The sequence below is a fragment of the Oryza sativa genome, chromosome 3 (genome assembly GCF_034140825.1).
Source record: "Oryza sativa Japonica Group chromosome 3, ASM3414082v1".
In the NCBI taxonomy this organism is placed as follows: domain Eukaryota; kingdom Viridiplantae; phylum Streptophyta; class Magnoliopsida; order Poales; family Poaceae; genus Oryza; species Oryza sativa.
This window is the reverse complement of record NC_089037.1, coordinates 24,381,431-24,399,860: the sequence shown is the minus strand read 5'-3', so window position 1 is coordinate 24,399,860 and position 18,430 is coordinate 24,381,431. Positions and strand designations below refer to the sequence as shown.

The 18,430-nt window shown below is 40.3% G+C and overlaps 2 protein-coding genes across 4 annotated transcripts; both read right to left on the bottom strand.

The window, feature by feature from the left end:
• Nucleotides 1-202: 202 nt before the first annotated feature.
• Nucleotides 203-5,560, bottom strand: LOC9268513 (B3 domain-containing protein Os03g0620500-like). Its single transcript, XM_015774746.3, is given in 8 exon segments — nt 203-686; nt 1,329-1,546; nt 1,628-2,045; nt 2,527-2,750; nt 2,886-3,113; nt 3,116-3,323; nt 3,737-3,864; nt 5,438-5,560. Coding segments are annotated over 7 exon segments (1,683 nt in total). The 5' UTR covers nt 3,860-3,864; nt 5,438-5,560; the 3' UTR covers nt 203-422.
• Nucleotides 5,561-10,605: 5,045 nt separating this feature from the next.
• LOC4333466 (B3 domain-containing protein Os03g0620400-like) lies at nt 10,606-15,514 on the bottom strand. 3 transcript variants are annotated; one of them, XM_015773124.3, is made up of 7 exons: nt 14,729-15,480; nt 14,261-14,327; nt 13,627-13,758; nt 12,763-13,207; nt 12,403-12,626; nt 11,420-11,926; nt 10,703-11,109 (listed from the first exon to the last, which is right to left on the bottom strand). In XM_015773124.3, exons 3-7 carry the CDS (start codon nt 13,747-13,749, stop codon nt 10,849-10,851), a joined length of 1,560 nt encoding a protein of 519 aa, XP_015628610.1. In that variant the 5' UTR covers nt 13,750-13,758; nt 14,261-14,327; nt 14,729-15,480; the 3' UTR covers nt 10,703-10,848. The 3 variants fall into 3 exon arrangements, with proteins under 3 accessions (NP_001404640.1, XP_015628610.1, XP_015628611.1); XM_015773125.3 differs by having other exon boundaries at nt 14,261-14,324; NM_001417711.1 differs by lacking the exon at nt 14,261-14,327 and having other exon boundaries at nt 10,606-11,109; nt 14,729-15,514.
• Nucleotides 15,515-18,430: the final 2,916 nt, after the last annotated feature.

Genomic DNA, 18,430 nt, shown 5'->3' with positions numbered 1-18,430 from the left:
CGTAACATAAGTTTAAAAATATATATATCAAAATTGCTCTAAACTCAAAGTGTTTGTGCGTGTGCGCGTGCACCTTTTCTTTTTCTTGAACAAAAAGACAGGTGTTTAGCTTCGATGTAAACATAGAACTGACAAACAAGGCTCAAATTTTTGTACTTAGTGTAGAAATTCGCAAGTAGGACAACTACCATCAGCGAGGTTGTTTAAAAGCTGCCAACTCTGGATAAATATTGCAGTAGAGAGCTCCTTTAACCATTATTTAGACAGGCCCATAATTTTCAGGTTTCAACTCCAGCAGAAAGCTACACAAAGAAAGAGCTAAATAGAAGCTAATAACTCTTCTCATTGCCAGTCTACCACTAATGAAAAAGTGCTACTAGAGGTCCATCTCTCTGATCTTCTACTACTAGAAGCTGTGGAAACTAGCTCCTCTCGTTGTGACGAATGATGTGGACTTTCATGGCAAGCCCCCTCTCACTGTTCTTCGTCAGCTGGAAGAGGCAGATGTCCTCAGTTTGCAGACGGTTGTCGCGGACGAAATCGCGCCAGCCGAGGGTGAACATCCGTGCGTCGCCGCTCCGAGGGCGCATCTTGACCTGCCATGCCTTGCCCGTCCCCGTCGTCAGGAGCGTCAAGGTTTGCTCCCCTTCCGGGAGGTATCTTATAGCAAACTGCCTGCCAAGGGTCTGTTTTCGGATACGGTACAGTGTTCATTACGGCAACAGGTTAGTACTAGCTAATACAGCCATAAATATGAACAACTCTAGTTAACTACCAGACTTTGCTTGGATGGTGAATGGTGAATGTTCAAGATACAAACATCTCGAAATAGTAGATGCAGACATCTTGCCTAATTCAACAAAAACAATACAACCTATTGATAAGTAGCAGTAATAAATAAGTACTCTCTCGATTCCAAAATATAAGGATTTCTACGATTCAAATTTTGTACCATAATATAAGGATTTCTACACTGATTCCCATGGTTCATATCACTTCAATTAATCCAAAGCAATACATTCAAAATTCAAAAAATGACAACTGAAATGACTAAAGAGGAATCTTTTAACATAACCTTAGTACATTTCTTCTGCCCCCATCATATAGCAAATAGTACCGGATGAGATTTATCATAATACTACGAATATTGACAGAAGTCTTGTCCAAATGTCCAAATTCATAGTACTAGCCTACCAGGATGTGTTCTATCCAGTACTATATAGGAGGGGGGGGGGGTTCTTGCTCAATGACCTAAAAATCCTTATATTTTGGAACGAAGGGAGTACTAAATAGTACTGGAAGTGTGTCCAGAAAAAAGCAAGACTTACAATGATGTAGAGCCCATCGGTACCAACATTGCTCTTGTTCATTATCGACACATAAATGGGACCTTCAGATTGAATGGAGTGAACATTCTCTTCCACTTTCATGAACTGTTCTTCAGTCAGAGAAACTCTGTCTGCTGTCAAGTAAGGCTTAGAACTCCCCACAGAAACATCAAAATTGAGAGGTTCCTGACGCTTTCCTTGACCATTGTTGCATTGTTCTGAATAAGTAACATTTTCTCGTCAACAAAAAATTTCACATGTAACACAAAAGAGCAAATAACAATGTATCACAACATTACCATTGTCCGCTTCCTTCTTGACATTGGTTGTAGAAGGTTCCATTGTCCCTCTCCTACATTCAGTTGAGCTTACTCTTCTATCATCAGTCATTTTCAGCCTCATTCTGCCATTCCTTGATTCAAACCTTTTAGGAATATGGAGTGCACCAAAGGAGTGAGGAATTGTTTCACGGAGTAGATGCACTGTTGCCCTGAATTTTCTCCCATTAAAATTTTTTAGGTGAAAGATGCAGATATCTCCCTCTTTCACATGGTTGTGACGAACAAAGTCTATCCAACGCCCATGAAGGATGTACCCAACTTGATCTTTCCTAATGTAAAATTTGGGATGCCACTTCCTGTTCTTGCCATGCCACTTAAGTGTGATGGTTTGACTCGTATGCGGAAAGTACGCACATGCATAATGCTTAGCAATTACCTGATCCAGAGAGAGATTTGATGCTGTAAATGATTCTGAACCTACATAATTTGTGGCTTATGATGTAACGGAAGACGAAATAAAGATAAATTTAGCTCATTGTGCAAATTAAGGTGCACAGACCACAGCAACTTTAATGGCATTCTCTACTAAAATTAATCCAAAAAGCTACATTTCTGATTCAATTACCCATACACCATACACACAATTCATGCTCTTCTCCTTTTTTTTCCTACCAATTACAGAACTATACCTCTGATGGAGCTATCTCCATTGAAGGACTTGAATAACTATACCTGATGCATCTTCCTCACTTTCTACCGATCATGGGCATTTCTAATCTAGCTTCTCAAATGATTGTGGGATGCCTGCATCTAATTCACTGCATTTTGTTTCTTTTATAAATAGGTAAAACAATTATATTGTGTAAAATGCATGGATTATGGCCTATGTACTTGATTAAAAAAAAGGCAGAACTTACAAGGGAAGCATGGTGTGAGTTAACATTGCTATGCTTCATGGTAGTCACATATAGAGGAATTTCAGGTCGAATTTCCTGGACAAGCATATCTAGTTTCTCCTCATGTGCTTGAGATAGATTAGTCCCGCGCGACAAGACATAACCAGGCATTGGAGCTATCTGAGGATCAACTAGATCATAGGATGACTCATGTTCAGAACTGCTGCTCTCCTTGGCCTCCTCTCCTGTGCATTCTCAACAAGGCAAATATAGAAAAAAAAAACTCCACTTTTCAGTTAACTATAAAATCTAATATAAAAATGTGTAGCTGAAGCATAGTACAAAAAAGGTTCACAGAGAAGAGAATCAGCAATTTAGACCTGATCCCCCAGATGAACATGTCGCTGCCAATTTCGCGGTTTTACTATGCTGACTGTCACTACCACTTTCACTTCTAGCAAATCTTTCACCCCCGGATGATTGCACGGTATCATCATGGGTGCTGCTTGAAACATCGATAGGATCTGCATTTCTTTCTTGAACACCAGAGGCCCTTCTTTTGCCAGAACAGGAGAATACTTTCTCACAACCATCAGAATCAAGGATCAGAACCGGGAATTCTTGATGTGACGGAACAATAAGGAGTCATTCTCTTCTATCTGATGGGCATCTACAAATGCCTCCCATCCACACTGGAGGACTGTCTTATTCATGTGCTTGCTAACTTTGACGACATACACGTTGCCCTTGGGGGATTCTAGTTCAACTGTTCTTGATATTTTCCCTCCGAATTGGTCCAAGAACTTGTTTGGTATGATCTGTAGAGAAAAAAAATAACAGTGTAACATAATGGTATTGGTGTGAATAGAGCAATTCCTAGTTTCATACAACACTTGATATATTGTTAATGAGAAGTCCACAATGGCATAACAAAACATTTTTATTTTCGAACACATGATATAGTGATCAACTTCAGCTTAGAATTTAGGACTTTGGAGTACTTGGTACAATGAGTCATCCTTGCATGTAAACTGTTATCAAGAAACCCAAGGTTTTTAACTAGTGAATTTTGCTCCCATGCTAGCTTGCATTTCAGCATGTTTGATTAGCATACCACTTGAAACTTAATCAAGTTCATCAGATAAGCGATAAACTAATCACATGCAAAATCCAATCAATCCACCATGAAGAATATGAGACTAAAAGTGAGTGGTCTTAGCTGCAGGCTTACCATGCTATGCTCAAAATTAGCACTCATTTGCCTGTGGAAGCATTTCATCTTTCCATTGGAATGGTCCACATATCTTTTGCAGCAATCACAGTATTTCTTCATCTGGGAACCTTGTCCAGCCATATGAACTGAAATTTGTAGCTTATGTCAGCTGAAGATGCAACTAATCAGCAAGTGCTGATTAAAGGTACAGATGCAACTAATCAACAAAGAGAGTACTTTTTTATCACCAGAATTATACTGTGGAGCAGTAGATAGAGATAAAAAAGTTATGAAGAGGGTTTTTTTTTTTCGGGGAAGTTATGAAGAGGTTAATACTCCCTCCGTCCCTAAATATAATAAATTTTGGTTAGATATGACGTATCCTAGTACAATAAATCTAGACATGTTTCATGTCCAAATTCATTATACTATGATGTGTCACATTTAACCAAAATCTCTTATATTTAGGGGCAGAGGGAGTAGTATTTTAAATCAAAATGGACACCTAAGCAAGGATAGGTGCTTCTCAAAGTTATGTGGAGCTTATATTATACTCTCTCGATCTCTCCAGGATGATAATACTTATCGTTTTGAACAAAGCTGATATGAAACTTTAAAATCTTTGACTATGAATAATTTCTAAAGTATTTGTCAAAGAAATATGGAGACCATATGTATAGATTAGTATTAAAATAAAACCATATATTTGTTGATATTTCTATGTATATTATAATAAAAAAATAGTGGTGAAATTTATTTTCTGAAGACCTTGTACTTGTTCAAAACTAAACCTACAGGGAGTACCAAGCAACTGTATGCAGAGAACAAAAGGGGGTCCAAGACCAAAAGTCAGAATCACTTGAACTTCCAATGAGCGTGCTGTCAATAAGGTAACTAATGAAAACCCCCACTAACCAAAGAAATTAGTAAGATGATTTATTAGGGAGTTATCTGCACACTAATAACCATGATTACTCGATCTTGCGCTGGAATACAGACAGTCAAAATTAGTAAAACTTTGGCAATCAACATCTTAATGAATATTTATGTTAGAGATACGAAAATGATATGGGAATATATCTGTCGGAAAGACTATGTCAAAACTCCAAATATTTTTACAGTGTTAATGTATTACAACAGAATCTGAGGCATAACAACAGCAGTCTTCTTCCTTACGTGACAAATTGATCCAACAGCCAGATTAAATCACCGGTTTCTTTTGTCCAATCTCTAGTCAGCTATACAACCAGTGCAGATAATCAATCTACTGAACAAATCTAGAACCTTGGACGTTTCATTCTCCATTTTGTCATGACTTTGAAATTGCTCCTTACTCTATCACAATCCAAACCTAGGGAAGTAATCTTGTTCACATTAAGAAATAGAAAATGATTCTCCTCGTTTGTTCATTTTCCTTTTTTTTAAGAAAAAACGAAGGTAGAAACCCTGTCTTATTTCATTGATAGAGACGAGATACACATCGACCTAAGAAAGGGTTCACACCGAAAACACCATCATACAAGCACCTCAAGATCACTCCCGACGCTAAAACACCTATAACACCCAACGCCTTAAAAAAATTATGGATCATAATATACAAAAACAAAAAAAAAAAGAAAAAGACATAGACCTTCAAATTTAAAAGAAGAAAAAGACAGAAACCTTCAAATTTTGACTAATTTGTTAGTACTTAGTTGTTTAACAACAAAGAGTTACTACCTCTGGGTTTGGAATAGTCGTCTTGAAGGGAGATTTGCCGCTGCAGCAGTTGCGCTTTTCCGGCCCGCTGGTGGACGAACTCGCCTGATGAGTTCCCAACTTCCCAAGGCCAAGTGAGGCTCCTGGGCTGGCCAAGTCGCTGATTTGATTTGCTTAATAAGGGTAGTTTAGGGGTGGAAAAGGTCATAACTACCTGTAACTTCCTCCTCGTTTGCCGCGCTATTTTAAGGAGTGCTGGTGTATTTCTCATCGGATTCCTGCGGCCTTCTCTCATCACACCCACACTAAGCAGCTGATGATGATGATGGGAACTTGTTGAGTATTAAGAAGCAGTAAAAATAGGGATAATAAGTCCTAAGGGTCAAAGATGAATGCTGAGGGGATAAGAGCCTTAATTACGGCTCAAACACGTGGATTGAGACGTACTCAGTACATTCTTGAGGCATTATATTTTATTATACAATACAAATGTTGATGCGCTATACGCCTATACCCGATAATGGCATTTTAAGTATAGGGTATATTGAATCAGCGTATACGTGAGATTGCGATAAAGAGAGGAAGATATAAATTTTTATACAGGTTTGGACTCATTTTGATGGGTAATAACCCTACTCCTATTGACCGAAGGCGGTGGTGCCATTATACAACTATCTCTCAGAAGTACAATGGGGAGGAAAACCTAATCTAGCCTATCAGTATAGCGGCATAAAGCTTGAGCATGTAGTCGACGACTAGTTGTTGTCGGCTTTCTCGAGAAGGAACTCGGTGAGATTGGGAACTTATATAATATTTTAAATACCCTAAATATAACAAAGTTAAAACTATAAATGGATCAAATGTGCATCATAACAAATTAAAAACAAGTTTTTTTTATTATTATTTCAAAAGTTTTTTTTTCACATATGTATATACTCCCTCCGTCCCATAATATAAGGGATTTTAAGTTTTTGCTTGCAACGTTTGACCACTCGTCTTATTCAAAAAAATTTGAAATTATTATTTATTTTATTTGTGACTTTCTTTATTATCTACAATACTTTAAGCACAACTTTTCGTTTTTTATATTTGCAAAAAAAAATTGAATAAGACGAGTGATCAAACGTTGCAAGCAAAAACTCAAAATCCCTTATATTGTGGGACGGAGGGAGTATGTATTGGGCTAGGATTTTTTGGGTGGTCCTGGGACCACCCCTAGATCCGCCTGTGCCTCTTGGCTCTTAGGGCACCCGCAATGGTTATTTATAGGCTCTCTACAAGAGATCCATGTCAGCATATTTTCTTACTTGGAAGGGATTAAATGAAAAGAGAGAGCAAAGCTATCTACTAACCTGAAGATAGTCTATAGAGAAAAACGAGGCAATGTATTAGAGAGCTATAGATACCCATATAGACATACTATTGAGGTGGTTTACTATTAATCTAGTCTATTGCTAAGATGTACGTGTTTTATAGAGAGCACCTTACTTTACCATAGTGGGTGCTCTTATTAGGCTTGTTGGATTCTATGTTCCCTCTTTTCTAGCGGGTCTTGTATTTATACTCTGAGTGCTCCCTTGTACAAGTAAAATTAGTTTGGGCCTAAACAGGACTATGTTATTTTCTTATCCGAAACTTTTCTTTTTATCTACTCAGGACTTTTCCCATACGTATGAGGCTTGATTCCATATAGGACTTGATGTATGGTGGGCCCCACCAAACTTACTTAGCCCTCGAACTCTATTCAAATGTAAGAGAAGGAGTCGAGTTGTTGATATAGAATATTTTATCAGTATGGTAGCCGATAAAGTTTGACCCGAGAACTAACACCTTTTTGGAAGGTGAAACGATCACGTGGTTGGATCCGACAATTTGATAGAGTTTAGAACTTTTGTGTAAATAAAATCTCGACGGAGAAACCATCGTTTTATTTATTTTCTCCTAAAATACTCGAATAAACTGATTAGAAACCATAAAGTCCCCAAGCATGTCAGGTAGCTCAATATATAGGTATTTAAATATAAGTACATGCATATAAAAAACTTTTGCACCTTGTGCGTATATGTCCAAGATTGCAGATATATATACTTTCTCTTGTCTGATCAGATCCATGACTACTCGGATCGTATCCATACTTGGTTAGTTCTACTTAGATAAGGTAGTACTCGAGGGTATAAATGCAAGAACCCCAACCCCTAGGAGAAGAGGGGACAAAAGAGTATAGACAAAGACAAGTCAACATAGGCGAAGGCAAGCCTCGAAAGACCCGATACGGAGCTAAAAAAAAAGCTGACTAGAGCTACCTTCAATATCGGTGAGTTCTTATTCGAGGAAATGGACTATCTCAAGTCGTCGACCACATGTCAAAGCTTTATGCCGCCAGGCTGACAGAGATTAGATTAGGTCATCCTCAATATTGTACTTGTGGGATATTTATATATAATGACAACACCAGCTTTAGTCGACAGGAGTAGAGCTATTACCTATAAGCTGGGGACCTAAACCTGTATAAATTTCCCTAACTCTCATCTCTTTACATAATCTCGTGTATACTTTAGCCAACGATCCTCATATTCTACAACTACCTTTATCAGGTACAACTACAAAATCAACATCATATAAAACTACTTTTAAATGCAAATATAATGATATATAAACTATTCATGCTAAAAACCTTTGAGGAAATGCAATATTCGCCACAAATTTCATTAACAGAATACTAACTGTTCTTTTCAATGTGCGCTACTTCCTCCCTCACCTCCCACTTGGTTCACATGTTTGTGCCAATTGTTCGCTTTTCTCGCATACGAAAATAATTAAGGTGAAAGAGCATTTGCGACCCTAGTGGGTTTTGGTTAATTGATGACAAACGATTAAAGGACTAATACACTTATTGAGTGTATAAGCAATGGATTAGTCCAATGAAGAGCCGATGAAGATGAGAAGAAGAAGAAGAAGCAACACAATGAGGTTTCATTGTGATCCAAGGCTACAAGTGACGGGAGATGGCAAGATGCGGTGAAGGGTTGGCAAGACTTGGCTATGCGATAGACCGTGCATGGGAGAAGGGCAAGCGGGGGCTTGGCACCGAAGGACCAGGCACAGTGGTAAATGAGCAAGTGCTTGGCCGAATACTAACGAACCGATCAAGGCCATAGGATGCCACAAGTTGCTGAGGATCAACCCTTGGTGAAGAAGAAAGGCAAAATGAAATGTTGAAAGATCAAGATGATGTGATTCATTGATCAAGGCAAAGAAAAAAATATGGCGTAAATGTATTAGTATTGGTATAGCTTTTCTATTTGTTCTTTAGTTGGTACAAAAAATGTACTATTAAGGGGGATGCTATCTTGATGTCTAGGGATGAGTTTGGTGCTCAAAATTTTTGTTGAAGTGTTTTTCATTCTTGGATTTTTAAGTACTGGTGATTTTTGGATTTATTCTAAAAATGATTTTTGGAAATTTCCAGAAAGCTATGCCATGGAAAAAGCTCTCTGGTGATTTTTGGAAACTTCGGAAAGTACTTTTTGGAAATTTCCGAAAATGATATGGCCAGCAAATTGCTCTCTGGTATTTTTTGGATATTTCTGAAATGCATTTCGGAATTTCCAAAATTTGATTTTTCTCTATAGTAATTTTCAGGTTTTTCCAAAATATTTTCAGAATTCCCCGAAATGGTATTTTGCCTAGTTTCTTGTTGTGCTCATGCTGAAATTTTACACTTTTCGGGAACTTCCGACAAAAATGAAATCTTCGCCCTAACAGGCAGATCTGAGGCTATGGCTATAACCCCTTCAAGTCAAGGAGGCTGCTCACATTGAACACATCGTGCCCTTGGCTTGATTTTCTTGAGATTTACTTTGAGCCTTGCTTTCTCACTTCTTCCTCTCCACCGATCTACAAGTTTGGATTTCATGTGTGTCTGAGAGTAGTGGATTTGAGTTTGTGTGAGTGCTTGCTATTGACTTCATAAAGATTTTGTGAACACTAGTTCCAACCTAAGAAATCTTTGTTGCATTTGTTACTCTTGGTGGTTGAGGACACATAGACGGCTAGGCTTCGATCTCAAGCGACCGATTCAATTGTGGTATATTGAGGAAAGTTTATGAAGGTCGGATCTCACCTCCGAAATGAAAGAAATACCACTAGTGGAAGATGAGTGCATTTGTGCAACCTCAAGGATAAGGTTGGAAGAGACGCGGCTTATTGTGAGCTCCTCAATGGAGAGTAGAATCTCCTCAAGGATTTGAACTTTGGTAACATATTGACTTGCAAGAATCATAGTGATCACTCTCACTCTCTCTCTCTCACTCTTCTAGCTTTGCTATTTGGTGCTGCCAGTAGTTTAGTTGCTATTTCTGTAATCCAGTTTAGTTGCTATTTGTGTAATCCACCTACTACTTGTGCCACTATTCCATTTTGCTTGCCTTGCTAGCTTGTTTCTAAGTTGCCTTGCTAGATTGTTTGTAAATATGATATTTTCGGAATATCCAAAAATATTTTTAAATATCTGAAAAAGTTTAGTTTCCTCATTTACTTAAAAGTTTTAAACGCCTATTCACCCCTCCTCTTGGTATCATCAAGATCCTTTCAATTGGTATCAGAGACAAGTCTTTCTTTTAAAGGACCTTCTTTAGGCTTCCCGAAAAACATTACTACCGCACATATGGTGCTTCCCGGAAAAGGAATAATTTTAAAAATGCAGTACAAATCACTGCAACAGGTTTTCTTTCAGTCTTGGAGGACGTCGATACTTAATTCAAAGAACAACGCAACGAGAATAGATGAAAGTAGCTTTGTATTTTCTCGTGTGGTGCTTTGCGTGAAAAGAAAAAAAAATAAAAATCACAAAAAATGCAATAGATGATGGTGAAATGGTAAATATTTAAGTATTACAATTTTTTATAGTATTATAGTGTATTATAACTTTTACATGAAATATTTCTTAACTCAATATTGCGATAATGAGAAACCAATATTCCCATAAAAGTATTTGCAACCTCTCTTTGCATGGCCATTGACTCCCCCACTCATTATCTCTTTTTTGCCATACTGCTATTCCCTACATATTTCAAATACTTTTGCAGTAATCCTTTAGACCTTAATACATGATGCTTTACAAGAACACAACCCTCTCGCAATATACATAGGAAAGGATAAGGGATCATCTTTGATGTGAACACAGAAAATGATGAGCAAGGCGCAAATTAATTTTATATACTAAATTTAGAAATTTGCAATGCTACCCTCTAGCGGTCGCAAGTAGGACAAGTACCATCAGCGAGGTTGTTTAAAAGTAGCTAACTCTTAATAATTAGTATTGCATAACCACAATTTTCAGAATTCAAATCCACTACTCCAGCAAAAGCTTACATAAATAAAGTACTAGAATAAAAGCCAACGCTTCTCATGGAAGTGCCACCAGAGGGAAACTAGCTCTTCTCGTTGCGACGAATGATATGGACTGTCATGGTAAGCTTACTCTCATCATTCATCAGCTGGAAGAGGCAGATGTCTTCAATTTGCAGATGGTTGTCATGGACAAAATGGCGCCAGCCTGTGGTGATCATCTGCGCATCGCCGCTCCGAGGGCGCATCTTGACCTGCCATGCATTGCTCTTCCCCGTCATCAGAAGCGTCAAAGTTTGCTCCCCTTCCGGGAGGTACCTTGTCGCGAATTGCCTGCCAAAGATCTGTTTTCGGATACAGTACAGTGTTCAGTACAGCAATAGGTTAGCCAGTATATCCGAAAACATGAACAACTTAAATTACACCAAGGGTTATGAAAAATTGCAGTTCCAATTGCCAAGGCTTGTTTGGATGTGAATGTTCAAGATACAGTGCGATTAAGTGCTGTGGTGATACTGATTACTTACTAGATCCAGACATATTGTCTAATTCAAGAAAACAAACTATACCAACTACAGCCTATTGACAAGTAGTAGTAGTAATAATAAATGCTAAATAGTAATGGAAGTGTGTCCAGGAAATAGCAAGACTTACAATGATGTAGAGCCCATCGGTACCAACATTGCTCTTGTTCATTATTGACACATACATGGGACCTTCAGATTGAATGGAGTGAACAACTTCTTCCACTTTCCTGACCTGTTCTTCAGTCAGAGAAACTCTGTCTGCTGTCAGGTAAGGCCTAGAACTTACTCTTCTAACACCAGTCACTTTCGGCCACGTTCTGCCATCCCTTAAGTCAAACCTTTTATGACTAGTATGGAATGAACCTAAGGAACCAGATTTTGTTTCACGGAGTAGATGGACTGTTGCTCCGAATTCCCCCCCAGTAAACTTTGTTAGGTGAAAGATGCACATGTCTCCCTCCTTCACATGGTTGTCACGAACAAAGTTTTTCCAACACCCATAAAGCATGTATCCAGATCCATCTTTCCTAATGTAAAACATGGGATACCACTTCTTGTTCTTGCCTTGCCGCTGAAGTGTGATGGTTTGACTTTCAAGTGGGAAGTGTGCAGATGCATAGCGCTTAGGAATTACCTGATCCAGACAGAATATGATGCTGTAAATGTATTTTTGTGATGTAAAATAGAGAAAAGAGAAAATAAATTTTGCATTGTGCAAAGGTCTATAGACCAGAGCAAATTTAACAGCCTTCTCTACTGAAAGAAAAAGGCTGCATATTGTACAACTAACCATACACCATGCACAATTCATGCTGTTTATTGAAAAATGGAGTTATCTCCAAATGGAACTTGAATAACCTTATCTGATGCATCCTCATCGTTTTCTATTGATTACAAGCATTTCTAATCTAGGCTCTCAAATGATAGCAAGGTAACCTTACCATTTCTATTAATTTCAAAGTAACTCACTCTGTCGTATTACTATCATTATATCTAGAAAAGAACAATTATACTGTGTAAGTTGCATGGAATAAAGGGTGCATTCATAAACCCCAAAAGTTAGTACATGCAGGATTTGAACTATCTACTTGACTAAAAGGAAGTACTTACAAGACAAGCACGACGTGAGTTAACATTGCTATGCTTCATGATAGCCACAAATACAGGAATTTCAGGTTGAATGTCCTGGACAAGCATATCTACTTTTTCTTCCTGTGCTTCAGATAGACTAGTCCAACGCGATAAGACATAATTACGTCCTGGAGGCATCTGAGGATCATCTAGCTCATAGGATGACTCATCTTCAGAAGTACTGCTGTCAGTGCCCTCCTCTCCTGTGCATTTCACAATATTCAATAAGGCAAATATAGAGAAATCTATTTTTCAGAGTACTGCAAATCTAAAATGAAAATGTTTAGCTGATGCATGGTTCAAAAAGGTTCATGAAGAAGAGAATCGTCAATTTTAAACCTGATTCCCCAGACGAAGATGTTTCTGCCAATTTTGCAGTTTTTCCACGCTGACTGTCACTAGCCCTTTGGCATCTAACAAATTTTTTACTCCCTGATGATTGTGTGGTTTCATCATGAGTGCTCCTTGAAATATCAACTGGAGCTGCATTTCTTTCTTGAACACTAGAAGTCTTTTTTATGCCAGCACAGGTAAAGACTTTCTCACAACCATCAGAATCAAGGATCAGAACCTCAAAGCGGGAATTCTCAATGTGACGGAACAATAAGGAGTCATTCTCTTCTATGTGATGGGCATCTACAAATGCCTCCCATCCGCACTGTAGGATTGTCTTATTCATGTGCTCGGTGACTTTGACAATATACACAATACCCTTGGGGGATACTAGTTCAATGGTTCTTGACAACGTCCCACCAAAATGGTCCAAGAACTTGTTTGGTATGGTCTGTAGAAAAAAAAAAGGAACATAATGGTGTGAATAGCAAATGCTAGTTTCCTACAATAGTGGAGGAAAGGAAATATGATGAAAAAGATCGCATTTAATATTAATGAAAAGTCCATAATGACAAAACAGGACATTGTTATTTAGAGAACATGATATATTGATCAACTTCAGCTTAGGACTTACGAGTACTTTGATACTTCATCTTTACATGATAAACTGCTATGATGAAACTCAAGGTTTTTAGCTACTGAAATTTTGCTCCTGTGATAGCTCTCATTTCACTATGTTTAGTTAAAATGATACCAATTGAACATAATCGATTTCGCCAAAGCAGCTTTAAACTAACAACTTGCAAAATCCAACCAATCCACCATGAAGAACATGCGAATAAATGAGAGTGATCTTAGTTGCAGGCTTACCATGCTATGCCCAAAATTAGCACTCATTTGCAGGTGGAAGCACTTCATCTTTCCATTCAAATGGTCCACATATCTTTTGGACCAATCACAAGATTTCTTCTTTTGGGAACCTTGTCCAGCCATACATGTGAACTGAAATTTGTAGCATATGTTGCGTCAGCTGAAGATGCAAGTAATCAACAAGTACTCTCATGTGCACCAAGCTGAACAAACCAGATCCTAAACACGCTAGCAAAAGGTAGTTTTTTTCTTCCTAAAGAGCACTTATGCCAGTTCTAGTAATAGTACATGTCACTCCTCATCCATATTTCTCAGAGGTGGCATTCTTCCTGGTCTACCTCCAACAGAAAATGATAAAAAGAAGAACATAGATTTTCTTAACTAAAAAAATGCAAATTACATACCATTATATATTTCTGCAGCAAGTCAGAAAAGGAGCAAAGCAATCAAAATCAACCAATAAATGGTACTACTAAACAAATCAAAGCCAGGGATTATATATGTCGTTGTTCATGTACTGATATCCAACAAAAACAATGTTTGCAAGCATGTAAATGAAATTGATATAAAGAAACAGTAATTGTAGCCCTTTCCTCTCAGGTAGGACGCAAGATATAGAAGAAGGCAGTCTTACCTTTGCACACAGAACAGAAGTTCTACGAGCTGATGGTGATGCAGATCAGAGAAAAGCCCTGAAACTACTGGTAGATGTATATATACACAGAAACCAGCACAAGTGACAGATGCAGTCAACGTGAACAATCATGAAGAATCTTTCAAAGAGATAGTGAAGGATGAACCAATTGAAGGTGTATAGTCAATAGCCATATATGTGTAGTAAAAGAGAATCCCATGGAAAGACAGTTCATATATAGGCACTGGCACTATACTATATGAGATCAGCATAGCCTTTTCACTCAAAGTTGGCAGGGAATCTCATGATTTCCCCTCGTTCGTAGTAACAAGCAAGACAAAGATAGAACATGTATAATGTAGCAAGGAAAAAATATTCTCCAGTACTACTGCTTTATAAAGATTACTATATGAGATGAAGTGCTGCACCTTGTAATTAACCCAGGTTAATTAGCAGAGTTTTATATACCTGCATCAGGAATTCAGGAATCCGGATATATCGCTGCTTCAGACTTGTAGTGCGTAGTGCTATAAGCATCTGTATCCACTATATATGCAGAGACCCAAAAGGAGGCCGGTGAGCCGGTCTAAAAGTCATCAGGGATTTCCATAGCCATGGATGAATGGATTAAAAATCCAAGATGAATAGATGATTAATGATGAGAGTTGTGCCCAGCATTTGCCAGATTTGAGCAAGTTTTACTACTAGTAAAGACCACCGTAAGCTACAAAAATCCAAGACGATCAATGCATTAATACAGGACTAACAGCAAAGTAATACTGCCCTCAAAACAAGAACAGCAAAGCAATTCAAGATGATTAATAATGAGATATTCAGAATCATGCCGATTCCGGATCACATGCACATTAGAGCAATATATTTAATAGTAAAGATCACCGTTAGCTGCAAGAATACAGCGAATCAATAAGAAAAGCTTGCTGCTCTGCTACTACAATATATAAAAGCTTAGAAGAATATAGCGAATCCCAAGGTCTCCGTAACCGCGGGCTGGCGCGAGAGGCTGCTCCGTTCGTTGCTGAGGATCTGTGCTGCGAACCCGGCCGCGCGGGCGAGCGAGCTCGTTCAGGCCGGTCTCAGCTCCCTCCTGCGCCGCCAAGCAGCTCCGGCCGCCGCCGACGGCCTCCCCCGCTCGTTGCCTTCCGCGGCGGCGCCATCGCCGGCCTGGAGAGTGACAATAGGAAGGGAAAAAAAAAGAGGTTAGGAGAAATGGGAAGACGGGGGAGTAAGTTGGGCCTTGGGCCATAGGTGCGGGTGAACTAATTCTAATGGGTTAGGTGACTAACTTAAGCCCATAGTGGTGGCAGCGGCGGCTCAGGGCCCATGCCCAATGTGAGCACACTTTGCACAAAAGAAAAAGGAAAGACTTAAATAAGTCGAATCTTCTCCCTCATTTCATGTTAGAAGACGTTTTAACTTTGGTCAAATCAAACTGTTTTAAGTTTGACTAAGTTTATAGATAAATACTGTAATATTTATAATACTAAATTAGTTTAATCAAATCAATAATTGAATATATTTTTATAATAAATTTGACTTGGATTAAAAATGTTACTACTTTTTTTCTACAAACTTAGTCAAACTTAAAGTAATTTGACTTTGACTAAAGTCAAAACGTCTTATAACCTAAAACAAAGGGAGTAATTTGTATCCTTCAACCATAAAACCAGGTCCATTGACTCCTCCAGCTATTAAAATAGTGTAAAACTACTACCTCTGTTGATTTGAGAGTGGTTTTCGCTGACGTGGCATCCACGTGGCCGACCAGTCATCAAAGGAATTAAAATATAAATGTGGGGCCCACATGTCATCATGCAATATCTCTCTCCTTCTTAGCGGCAGCAGAGGGCGTTGGTGGGTGGAGAAGCCCAAGGAAGCTAGGCGGTAGCGGCTTATCCCTGGCAGCACGTCGCTCCGACTCCAACAACATGCTGCAACTCCACCTGACCACCTGCTTCAGCCACCACGCCGTCTGCTTCCGGTGCGTGCCTAGGCTTTGTGCCCCTCCGGGATCCGGCATCCCCTCCGTCACCCGTGTGAATCTAGCCCCCTCTCCCTCCTCCACATGCGCGGATCTGCTGATGGCGGTAATGGGAGAGGCAGATTCGACGCCTTCCCCCCCTCCCACGCGGAACCAGCCGTCGCTCCGGCCCCCACGCGAGTGGATCCACCAACGACGGCGATAGGAGGGGTGGATCTCATGCCGCCTCTCCATCCTCCACACGCGCGGATCTGCCAATGGCGGTAACGGGAGGGGCAGATCCGACGCCCTCCCCCCGTCCCGCGCGGATACCACCGCCTCTCCGTCCCCTTCGCATGATGATCAGCTAGCGGCTTCGAGCAACGACGATGGCAACTTTTGGATCTAGGGTTAGGGTTTTTATTTTTCGGAATTTATTTTATTATTGTCAATTTCGTAGCCCGATGGCTTAAGCGCTCGCATGCGGTTGCTCTACCCACATATAAAAATACAATTTTTGTAGACACCTGGGTACAGGCGGGCCACCCACCTACCTGCAAAAATCGTTTTTGACTTTGAAAAATCTTTTCTGTGGTAGTGCGTGTGACATCCCGGTCCAGGGCTTAATAGGATTAATAGGATACTCATATCAACAAGTTGCAACTTCTTTTCTGGAAACCGATCTCGAAAGAACTTTGAGTTGCAACTTATTTTCCGGAAGCCGATCTCGAAAGAACTCTGAGGTTAAGCATGCTTGGCCTAGAGCAATTTAGGATTGGGTGATCGATCGGGAAATTCTTCCCGAGTGCGCACGAGTGAAGACAAAGTGTGCAAAAAAGACTTGTGTTGGCCTGTGAGGGCAGTCTATAACCTATAAAAGCTGCCAGATGTAAGTGGGCCTGGCCTGGGAGAGGCGGGTCGTTACAAATTGGTATCAGAGCCGACTCTCGCGGTTTCACGGGCGCGTCTGTCGCAGTTGTGTAGGCATGGTGCGCAAGCTGCCAGATGTAAGTGGGCCCGGCCTGGGAGAGGCGGGTCGTTACAAATTGACAAAGCCGACTCTCGCGGTTTCACGGACGCGCGTGTCGCAGTTGTGCAGGCATGGTGCGCATGGCTGGTGTGGACCCGGAGTGGTCACACAACATGGCACATGCGCTGGCACTGGACACACGGACATGGTCAAAAGGGGACGTTCCTGGCCTAGGGTCAGCATGGCACATGCGCTGGTACTGGACACACAGACGTGGCCAAGAGGGGACGTTCCTGGCCTAGGGTTGACCGATGAGGACATCGGTGTCTTAAGGGGGTGAGTATGTGACATCTCGATACAGGGCTCAATAAGATTAATAGAATACTCATATCAACAAGTTGTAACTTCTTTTCCGGACGAAAGAACTCTGAGGTTAAGCGTGCTTGGCCTGGTGCAATTTAGGGATGGGTGACCGACCGGAAAATTCTTCCCGAGTGTACACGAGTGCCGACCGGAAAATTCTTCCCGAGTGTACACGAGTGAGGACAAAGTGTGTAGAAAATACTTGTTGGCCAGATGTAAGTGGACCCGGCCTAGGAGGGTCCACCTGGGAGAGGCGAGTTGTTACAGTGCGGCCACGGGAGCACCGGATCTAGCCGCAACTCTGCTGGATCCCCTAGCCTAGCCACTCCACTAGGCGTGCACCATCACGACCATCAACTCGATGTCGTCTTTCACTGCACACGGCCCCGTCTCTCTCGCGTCGTAGATGGCTAGCTCGTCGCCACGATTTGGCCTCGCTGCCATCGTCCTGGCTCATCGCACGGTTCTCTGGCGCGCGGTGAGGCAAAAAATACAAAGGAAGAAAGGGTAGCGGCAGCTAGGGTTCGCCCGCTAGCCGCCCACGCGAGGATGACATGGTGATGTTTACTTTTTATGACATTGTAGGGTTATAGAAATCGAATTTACCATCTGCAAAAATGATTTTTGCATATTAGATTGACAACACGCAACAGTCTATCAAAACTTTGCTGAAAGTTAAACAGACAGTGTTTGAAGAGAAGTATCTGGGCCTCCCAACACCTTCGGGCAGAATAAAATCTGGGAAGTTTCAGTCGTTAAAAGAAAAGTTTGAGAAAAGACTATCCGACTGGTGTGAGAAAAATCTTTCAATGGGAAGGAAGGAAGTCCTTATCAAATCAGTCCTGCAGGCTCTGCCGAT